General features: G+C 38.8%; 1 protein-coding gene across 7 annotated transcripts in view; it reads right to left on the reverse strand.

Annotated features, from left to right (window-relative positions):
• BRAF (B-Raf proto-oncogene, serine/threonine kinase) overlaps window positions 1–10,507 on the reverse strand; it is a 178,717-nt gene extending 168,210 nt beyond the window's left edge. For 6 of the 7 annotated variants that reach the window (XM_044920226.1, XM_044920231.1, XM_044920230.1 and 3 more), the window contains exon 1: window positions 10,365–10,507. In XM_044920226.1, the coding sequence (XP_044776161.1) occupies window positions 10,365–10,496 (132 nt within the window). In that variant the 5' untranslated portion in view covers window positions 10,497–10,507. The remainder of the gene's footprint in view (window positions 1–10,364) is intronic. The other variant, XM_044920229.1, reaches the window with a different exon arrangement.
• Between the last annotated feature and the right edge of the window lie 697 nt (window positions 10,508–11,204).

Consider the following 11,204-nt stretch of genomic DNA (forward strand, 5'->3'; position numbering starts at 1 on the left):
TATTTACTACAAGAAAAATATAAGAATATTTCTCAATTTAAACAGAAAGTATCTTTTACAATAAGGAAAAGCAATTTTTAAAGATTTACTGATTTATCTGAGAGTGTGCTCAAGCGCCGGAGTAGGGGCGGTGGCTGAGGGAGAGGAAGAGAAGCAGACTTTCCAATGAGTGTGAGCCCGATAGGGGGTCTCCATCCGAGGACCCTGAGATCATGACCTGGGCCCAAATCAGGAGTTGGACACTTAACCAACTGAGCCACCCAGGTGCCCTAGGAAAAGCTTTTTTTTTTTTTTTTTAAAAACACACTAATTTTGGAACAACAGCTGAAAATGGTCTGCCAAAATGTTGAGTTTCTCTCTCCCTGGAAGTGTAGTTTCAAAATTTGCAAGGTAATCAAACACAATTGGAATAACACTCCTTATAACATGAACAAAAGTCTAGATGGTATCTACCTTACCAATTGTCACATAGCCCTGTACTAGTCTGGTATTCAAGACTTATGCTCTATGAATACATTTGCTGATTTTTTTGCTTTTAAATACCTAAATGAAAAGCATGACCAGAAATATTTTATATTGTAGGGGCTCCCCTAGGCTAAGCAATAAAAAGCTATCACCAGTGTAATTAAAAAAAAAAAAAAAAGATGAAGGATCCTATGGGCCCCAGTGAAAAAAGGCAGAAATATGACCAACTACCATATGCGTTATCCTTAGTTAACAATTTAATGATGACTCTAATATTAATAAAGGTGCTAATTCTGGAAGATCACAGAACATGACATAGGTTTCAAATGGAAAAACTCTTATAATGAAGATGGAGAATAACATAGTATAAACTAGTATCTTCCACCAACTGACATTTTCAGTGACTTCTCTGGTGAATAACAGCTTTATATACTCACTTTCACCCATACGTATCTTCATTACAGTTAATATTTTATTTTTTCAATTTGGTAAAAAGGACATGACTGACTTTTTTGTGCAACCTACTGAAATATCCCCTTCATCTCTTATAAAGAAACTAATTTTGGATATATCAGGTTTTCTTGAACCTCACCACCAAATAATTTGAAATAGGAGTGTACTAATTATATACAGCAGTGAATCTTAAGCTTTTTTGAGGTAGAATAGAAAACACCTTTGAGAGTAAGAAAATTATGGACCTTTCCCTTCCAAAAGTATAGTTAACATAAGAAATTAAAAAATCGGGCGCCTGGGTGGCTCAGTTGGTTAAGCGACTGCCTTCGGCTCAGGTCATGATCCTGGAGTCACAGGATCGAATCCCGCATCGGGCTCCCTGCTCGGCAGGGAGTCTGCTTCTCCCTCTGACCCTCCTCCCTCTCATGCTCTCTGTCTCTCATTCTCTCTCTCTCAAATAAATAAATAAAATCTTTAAAAAAAAAAAGAAATTAAAAAATCAAATTTTAAAGTTCTAAAAATCCTAAGAATTGGATCTACCTAATTTTAAGAATTAACTATAAAGCTACAGTAATCAAGATACCGTGGTACTGGCCAAAGAAGAGACATATAGGTCAATAAAAGAGAGTACAAAACTCACATATATAATCAATTGATTTCAATAAAGGTGCCAAGGTAAGTTGATAGAAAAAAGTTTCTTCAAGACCTATGAAACAACTGGATACCCATATGAAAAAGAATGAACTTTAGCCTCTAGCTCACAACATATATAAAATTAACTCCAAATGGATCACAGACCTAAATGTAATAGCTAAAACTGTAACATTTCTAGAACAAAAACATGGGAGAAAATTTTATGATTTTTTTAAAAAGATTTTTTATTTATTTATTTGACAGCAAGAAAGAGACAGCAAGAGCAGGAACATAAGCAGGGGGGAGTGGGAGAGAGAGAAGCAGGCCTCCTGCGGAGCAGGGAGCCCGATGCGGGGCTTGATCCCAGGACCCTGGGACCATGACCTGAGCTGAAGACAGACGCTTAACAACTGAGCCACCCAGGCATCCGGAAAATTTTATGATCTTAAGTTAGACAAAGATTTACTGAATAGGAGACACAAAAAGCAGGAAACATAAAAGAAAAAAATGATAAATTGGATTTCATCAAAAATAAAATTTCTACTCTTCAAAAGGCAATTAGGAAAATGAAAAAGGCAAGTCACAACTGGAGGCATGTGCAAAACATAAATCTGATATAAAGGACTTATATCCAGAATATAAATATAGCACTCTTACAACTCCACAAGAAGATAAATACTGAATAAAAAGATTTAAATGGGAGACTTAACCAAAGAAAATACAGGGATAGTAAATAAGCACATAAACAGATGTCCAACATTAGTTATTAGAAAAATACAAATCAAAACCACAATGAGCAACTACTACCTATCTACTAGAATGGCTAAAACTAAGAAGACTGACAATAACAAATGCTGACAAGGATACAGAATAACTGCAACACTCATTCACTATGGGTGACAATACAAAATGGTACTAGTTTGGCATTTTTTTTCCCCCAGTGTAGTTAACATACATTGTTATATTAGTTTCAAATGTACAATATAGTGATTCAACAGTTTCATATATTACCCAGTGCTCATCAAGGTAAGTGTATTCTTAATCGCCTTCACCTATTTCACCCATCCCTCTACCCACCTCTGCACTGGTATCCATGTTTGTTGTCTGTAAGTTAAAAGTCTGTTTTTTGGGGTGCCTGGGTGGCTCAGTCAGTTAAGCATCTGCCTTTGGCTCAGGACATGATCCCAAGGTGCTGAGATGGAGCACCATGTCTGGCTCCCTCCTCAGCGGGCAGTCTGCTTCTCCCTCTGCCCCTTACCCTGCTCTTGTGCTCTCTCCCTCTCTCTCTCACAAATAAATCAATCTTAAAAAAAAAAAAAAGTGTTTTTGATTTGGCTTTTTTTCCCTCTGTTCATTTGTTTTGTTTCTTAAATTCCACATGAGTGAAATCATATGGTATTTGTCTCTCAGACTTATTTCATTTAGCATTATACTCTCTAGATCCATCCATGTTGTTGCAAATGGCAAGATTTCATTCTTTTTTACGGCTGAATACTATTCACACACACACACATATACATACATACACACACACATATAAATATATATACACATACATACACACACACCACTTCTTTATCCATTCATCAGTCAATGGACCCTTGGGCTGCTCCCATAGTTCAGCTATTGTAAATAATGCTGCAATGAATAGAGGGGTGCATATATCTCTTCAAATTAGTGTTTCTGTATTCTTTGGGTAAATACCAGTAGTGTGATTACTGGATCATAGGGTAGTTCTACTTTTATTTTTGTGAGAAATCTCCATACTGTCTTCCAACAGCAGCTGCACCAGTTTGCATTCCCACAAGCAGTGCATGAGGGTTCCTTTTTCTCCATATCCTCGTCAACACTTGTTATTTCTTGAGTTTTTTATTTTAGCCATTCTGACAGGTGTGATGTGATTTATCTCACTGTGGTTTTGATTTGCATTTCCCTGATGATGAGTGATGTTGAGCATCTTTTCATGTGTCTGTTGGCCATCTCTATGTCTTCCGTGGAGATATGCCTGTTCATGTCCTCTGCCCATTTTTTAATTGGATTGGCAGTTTCTTATAAAGTTAAATATATACTTACCATACAACCCATAAACCCCATTTTAAGGTCCTTACTCAAGAGAAATGGAAACCAATAGCCACACAAAAACCTGAACCCAAATGTTTATAGCAATCTTTATTATAATTGCTGAAAAGTAAAAACGACCCTACTACCCATCAACTGGTAAATGTATAAATAAATTGGGACACATCCAGACAATAGAATATTACTAAACAATAAGCAGAAACTAATTGTTGATACATACAGCATGGGTGAATCTCAAAAACATCAAACTAAATGAATGAAGCCAAATATGAATCACCCCATACTGGATGATTTCATTTGTATAACTTTCTGGAAAAGGTAAAACTAGAGATCAGACCAGTTTCTGCCAGGAACTGAGGGCCAGGAAAGGGGACGGAATGCAGGGAAACTAGGAACTTTTTGAGATGATGGAAGTGTTCTGTGTCTTCACTGTGGCAGTAGTTGCAGGATCATGTACATTTGTCAAAACTCACCAAACTGTACAGTTAAAATGGTACATTACGGTATATGTAAATTATGACCAAATAAACCTGATTGTTCTCAAAAAGCAACTATGAACTTTCTATAGACCTCTAACCCACACCTTAATTTCAGAACCTCTAATATGATATAATTCAGTCTCCCCTAGACCAGGAGTCTGAAAACTTTGGCCCATGAACTAAATCTGCGCCATCATCTATTTTAATACAGACCACAAGACTAGTTTTACATTTTTAAATGGTTGAAAAAAATCAAGAGTATTTCACGACACATGAAAATTATATGAAATTCAAATTTCAGTGTCCATAAGTAAGTTTTATTGGGTCAGGCTCATTTGCTTACACAGTCTATTAGCTGCTTTTGTGCTATAATGCCATTGTTGAGTCTGCTGAGTTGTTTTGACAGAGACAAAACAGGCCCATAGTGCCTAAAATTTTACTATTTGAACCTTTACCAAAAAATGTTTGCTGACCACTGTCTTAGACACATGTCGTTGAAATTTTCTACATAGATTATTACAATTGAGAAGATTCATGCCAGGACACATCTCTCTTCATACACAGGAGCTCTAAAATTATCACAGCCATAAAATGCTTTTTTTCAAGGAAACCAACATGTAAAGCAGATAAATGAAGAACTTCAAGAGTTAAGGTGTAGGGGGACTAAACATAGCCTTCAGTTAAACTCTGAAGAAGGCCCCTGAAACCCCCAAAACAGTATTTTTCAAAATGCCTGTTGGAACCAATTGGTTGTCAATCTAGTAAACTGACTTATAAGTAGCATTAAAAAAAAGAGAACTGAAAAGTACAGAAAAACAGAGTGTATTATATCTAATAGGGTTCCATTCACCATTTCTTTCACTAAATATCTGAGTACCTACGTGCCAGATACTGTTGCAAAAGGTGAAGATTAAAAAAAAAAAAAATGTCCACAACAGACAAAAACTGTTTCTCCTATGTATGTATTAGAGTAACTTAAAATCTGAATTTCTTACAGTGGTTTTTTTTTTTTTTTAATTGTCCTAGAGCTCTACAGTAATTTGAAAACTACCATCCTATGGTACATTTGTCCCAAAAGTGCTGTCAGTAACTGCAGCCACATTACAAGAATGAAAATTATGTTTCATTTGATGTTACAGAGCTTCCAGAAGACAAAGTTAATTGAGTTCAGAGCAATTTTTATATTCTGTATCAAGGGCATTCCCAAGACCCAGAAAGGAATGTAATGTTACTGGGCATCAATTTCCCTCTATATGCATAGTCTTGATATGGGAAGAAACAAGACTAATAGTGTTTCAAGCCCAAGAGAAAACACGGAAACCAAAATAATCTCAGGGGGTAGAGGGTTGAAAAAATAATTGCTTAATGTTAGGGTGTAGGCTGTATTAAGAATTTCTTCTACCATGCTAATTATGTATGATAGTAAATTAGGTTGGTAGCCAAAAGAAACTAAAAAATAAAGACTACCTCCCAGAACATGTCAATGCTTCCAGCAAATATTTAACAAAGGAATGAAACAAATGAGAGTATCTTTTTGGTTCTTATATTATCTATAACATTATGACCATAAAAGCACTGCTTACAAACAGAAAAGCTCCTAAACAGGCTCACCTATTTTGAATTCAGTTCTCTAACTATTGCTGATCCTGACCTCACAGAATAACCAATGTAGGTGAAATAGAGAATGAGTAAAAGACTCAACTTCTTTTTTTTGTTGTTTGGTGGTGGTTGTTGTTGTTTTTTTTTCCAAATTCAACTTCTGAGGAAGACAAAATCCAGTAAGAATTACTGACAATAAAGGCTTATTGTAATGACAATTTGAAGCAGAAACATAGGAAGCATAGCAACATACTGCATCTCCTAAACAAGGGGATTGTGATACAAAATACTAAGTATGCAGCTAAATTAATATCAAGGTGTCTAAGAAAACAAAATGCACTTTGCAATTCTAAAGGAGAAGACAACTTTATTACTGCGGAAAAGGAAAAAGGAAGAAAGCTAAGCAGCTGCCTCATTCTTCAACAGGTAAGCATGAGGTCTTAGAAAATGCTAAAAAACAATGTAGCCTGCTCCTTTCCTCTCTTCCCCACCACTCACAGAACATAGGTTAACAGTTGTTAGGACAGCTTCCTATCATCCTTATCAGGAAAGCAAGGGACAGGGAACTGAGAAAAGTCAAACTTCTCTAGCCTGTTATCCAAATATAATTTTTCTGATCTATTATCCAAATAAGATTAAATCAAGTTTGCTCTTAGGTTTACTACCTTCAAGATTTGAGCATCCAGTACCAACATTCCTTTCTTATCTATTTACTGATAAATGATTCCTTTAACAGCCAGCATATGTAAGTGACTGATATCAGATAGTTTTCTAAATAAAAGGAGTGGAGGCCTAAAGGAGGGAGGGAGAGAGAAAGAGTACACAAAGAGACCACTAGAAATACTGAAGACAAATAGCTATTTTATAGTTATGCCTAACAGGTATGTTTTGTCCACCTTCAAAAATACCTAGACAAGTATTAACAGCAATACCAGAACTACACAAGCACACAGTATCCTAACGGGACTACCTCCTTTTAGGAGTATGAGGTAATCCAACCTGGTTTCACATGGCTCATAAAGATTGTTTTAATACAGTGGACCACATTATAAAGAAGATCCCATCCCAGAATACAGCTTAGTCAATGCATTATTACAATTACACAACTTAACTAAGGCTGGTGATAAGAGATCTTGAAAACAATATAATTTTAACTGTACTGCAATTGTAAGAAGCTCCTTCTGCAGAAACACAGCAGAAGAATAGTTAATAAATATCACACCCTCGTATAACATTTTTAAAATAAATGTATTTATTATACCATATGGTCATATTATCCCATATTACACCATATGGTCATGGAAAGAAACATTGGGGAAATATAAATGGTCAGAAGTAAAGGTTTAATGCCAAAAGTATAAGCACACTTATTTCATAAATATTTAATAAGCTCCTGTCATTTACCAGAATATCCTATTTTGACATCTACAAAGTAATACAAATACAGGACATGAAATTTGTTCACTTCCCAACACAATTTAAAAACTAAAATCTACATTTATGTTCAAAATGTTTGATAACAAGCAGTAAAACAAACTCTAATAACCAAATGATTAGTTTAAAAAAAATCACAGTATTACCTAATGAAATGTAAAATATTTTGCTATATTAAGTTTTAAAATATTATAAAACCACATATACTGTATTATACAAACATAAAAAAAGTTTTGGATACACACCAAAATGTTTATACTAATTATATCCTAGTGGCAAGATTACAGATTTTTTTCTTTTTTACTTTTTGTACTTAGAGCTTTCTAATTTTTCAATAATGAATGTGCTTTCCCTCGATAGTCAGAAATTTTAATGCAGCTGAAATTTCCCTCTGAGAAAGTTTAAAAACAAAAACAAAAAACTATTTTACTGTCGGGCAAGAGAATTCTTTAAAATAAAATGTGTCATTTTACACACGCATAACTTTTCATTTCTTTCCATGCACTTGGCAATTAAAGGTACACATAAAGAAGACACTTAAATGAAAAGACCACGGTACATATCAGTTTGCACTGAATTAACAATACCAAATTCAAAGTTTAAATGATTTCTTGGAGGAATTTATTCTGCCATCCATAACACTGATATCTATATTCAAAAGAGATCCACTTATAATCATTTATTCCCCGCCTCCCCGATGCAAATACCTTTATTATCAGCTCCTATAAGAAATTATAGAGGGAAAACTATTCATCACTAAACATTAAAACCTGAGAGGAGGAGGCAGTATGAAACACTTCTAATTAAATTTAGTTAGGAGTATCCTTGTAGTTTCAGAAGATACCAATATGCTTTCCAATGACTGGCAATTTAAACTTAAATTCATTAGTGTAGTGGTTCTCAAGCATTGATACATGAGTACTGCCCAGGAAGTGTGCCAAATACTGAAACTTATGGCACTAACTCTCACCTACTGAGTCAGAATCTTCAGAGGGTAGAACTCAAACAATCTGGCCCTTTCAAATAAGATAGTGGAGATTGTACTTAACAAAAGACTTCTCTGTATCATTGCAAACTGTTCTACTAAGTCTTAAAGTTCTCAATGTAAACAATGTTATAATCAGAGAATTACAATTTCATGACCCATACCCATTAATTTATTCATTCTTCTACTCTGTAATGGTCTTCAAAGTTACAATTCAACAAAACCACACATACACTACAGAGTAAAGCAAGCCTAGAGGCACCTGTGCCTGTAAGACAAAGGCATATCCGATTCATGGAAAAAATAGACAGCAGATGTGACCCCTAGTATTTATCCATTAAAAACAATGTATCCTAAAAATAAATTTCCATGTCAACGGAACAAAGCTGTTTATAAATAAGAAGGAATGTGGAGGTGTGGGGAAGACAAGAGGAAGCTTCAGCAAGTTAAGAACCAAAAGCCAGGAAACAAGGCCAAATGAATGGTAACAGGGGACAAGGAAATCAGAATAAACTAAGAAATGGAAGAAGGAAAGAGCTCTATCCTTAGAATCCAAGAAGTTGGGGAAAATGAACAGATGTTAGAGGAACCTGATCTGAGCAGAAATGCAAACTAAAAATTAAGTGGAAAGTCGTGCAATTTAAGAAAGAAAAGATATGAGAACTTTAGATCAAATGATGGTATAGAACACATCATGGGCACAGATGGAGGTGATATAAGAGGCTAAAAAATTATTATTGTGAACAAACTGATACTAGAGCAAGCATATGGGATGAATTTCCAAAGTAAAGATGATGAAGCAGGAAAAGGAGCATTGCATAGACAGAAGAAAGAATGAGACGTTGAGAATTGGGAAACCAAATGTAAGCAGTAGGAAGGAAAGAGAACTTTGAGCAAAGTCAACGGAGTAAGTCACGTTATCTAATCAATAATTACAAAGCACAGTTATTATACTAAATATTATCTCATTATTTGCAAAGTATAATAAAGTGTATTATTTTATATAGTACAATGCCAAATACTAAATGGAATAAGTTTTCCTTAAAAACCAAATGTAAATAATTTGACAAGGTGTTAAGAGGCTGAATAATGCAAAAAAAACAGGCTGAGAGAAGCAGAAGCCAAAGAGGAAAAAGTGAAAGGTAAAAACTGGGACAAAAAGGAGGACAACAGAAAGAAATCAATCAAATCTATTTAAAAATGGGTAGGAAAAAATAAAGAGGTGTGAATGCACAATGGAAGACTAACCAGAAAGTGCCAGTAGTGCAAGTGAAACCTGATGGAATCCTGACAGCTTCAGGATTCAGAAAGTAAGGAAGGAGCTCCAAAGCGTCCAGACGGATTTGTGAAGATAATAGGTAACAGTGTTAGGGAGCAGTAGAATGATTCAGAGGGCCTAAAGAGAACTAGGGTAAGAGAAGTGCAAAAATGGTTTTAAGTATAAACTGAGGCTAGAAGGCTGGCAGGTCCGACAACCGGCAAAAGAGCGGAGCAGCAGATGGGAATGGGATGGGGGGGTTACCACTCAGCGACAGAGCACAGACAAACAGAAGAACTGGGGGGGGGGGCGCTGACACCGGGATGGAAAGTAGAACGGAAACAGTGGGATTTAAGACTGAAAAAGTAAAGATTAAATCAAAACCATCTGCTGGGTAAAACAGGTGAAGAGAAATCCCCCAAACAAGTAGAAAAGTGGAGGGGAGGGCAGCGGCCTGAAAAGGGGGACATCAGGGAGAGTGTAAGGGAACGATGCTTCCCATCACCTCCATGACCATGTAATAATTACAACAGCAACTCAGGCTGGGGTCCCGGCCCTGGCTACTAACCTACATCTATTCACCTGGATGCCGCCACCCTTCCCTACCCCCCCCCCCCCCCAAAATAATGAAAACATCGAAGAGATGAGAGCCTGGCTACCTTCAGCCAGCCGTGACCTTCTCGGACCAACCCTGAGTCTCGCCCCCTACTGATAGCCGCCTGCTCAACCAACGCTGCCCGAATCGCCCAAGCAGGGGTGCGAGTCAGGGAAACCCCCCTGGGCCACTGTGTGTGTTTACGTAGCGAGGAGCTGCATGACGGAGAGGGACAAGGCGGGGATGCCCATCTCCCACCCCGCAGAACCCAAAGAAGAAGGTGGCTGAGGGCACCAGAGCCCCCACCGCCACTTCTTTCCCCCCAAAAAACACCAGCCAGCCGAGCCCAGAGCCCGGAGGGGTGTAGGGTGCGCCGGCACTCACCTCCTCGGGAATGGCAGGGTCCGCAGCCGAAGAGGCCGCGGCGCCGGCGCCGGCCTCGGGCTCCATATCCCCGTTGAACAGAGCCTGGCCCTGCTCCGCGCCACCGCCACCGCCGCCGCTCAGCGCCGCCATCTTATAACCGAGAGCCGGGGCCGGAGCGACCGCTGCTGGGCGGGGAGGGGGAAGGGAGGTGGAGGGCGGGGGGGGGGGAGGCGGAGGCGGAGGGCGGGGGGCGGTGGGGAGGGACGGCCGGGGCGGCGCCGGCGGCAGGAGGGCGCCTGGTCCACCTCAGGAACCGGCCCGCGGCCCCCGGCGCAGCCGAGCCTGAGGGGATTGGGGGAAGGACGCTAGGCGGGGGGCGGGGGAAGGGGGCGGACACGACTAGAAGTCGCCGCGGCAACGGCGTCACCCGCGTGTCACGGCCGTGACGTCACCCAAGGTGCGTGACGTAATCCTAGGAGCGCCCTCGCGCCGTCGTCAGGGGAGGGTTCCTTCCCCTCCTGCCCACCCTCGCGCGCGCACGTTTCCTCGTCTCTGCGGTTTCCATGGCTCCGATTTCCTACTTCATTCTCTTCTCCGTCCTAAACCTCTACTGTAATGTGGGATTTACTAGAAGAGCATGGGTGTTGTTCGAGAAGTTAAAATCCTAGAGGGAGGAAGACGGGAAAACCCGTGCTACTTGTGTTGTTTCCATTACAGCGAATGTCTCTGTGTCATAAAAATAAGACTTGAAACCCCGCGGTGGAAACGTTCAAGCAGAATTTGATAGAAATATATTTAGGAGCAGCTAAATTATCAGAATGATTCTTGTATCCGTTTCATTAAAGGACCTGGCCTGTT

Source organism: Neomonachus schauinslandi, chromosome 12 (assembly GCF_002201575.2).
Source record: "Neomonachus schauinslandi chromosome 12, ASM220157v2, whole genome shotgun sequence".
NCBI lineage: Eukaryota > Metazoa > Chordata > Mammalia > Carnivora > Phocidae > Neomonachus > Neomonachus schauinslandi.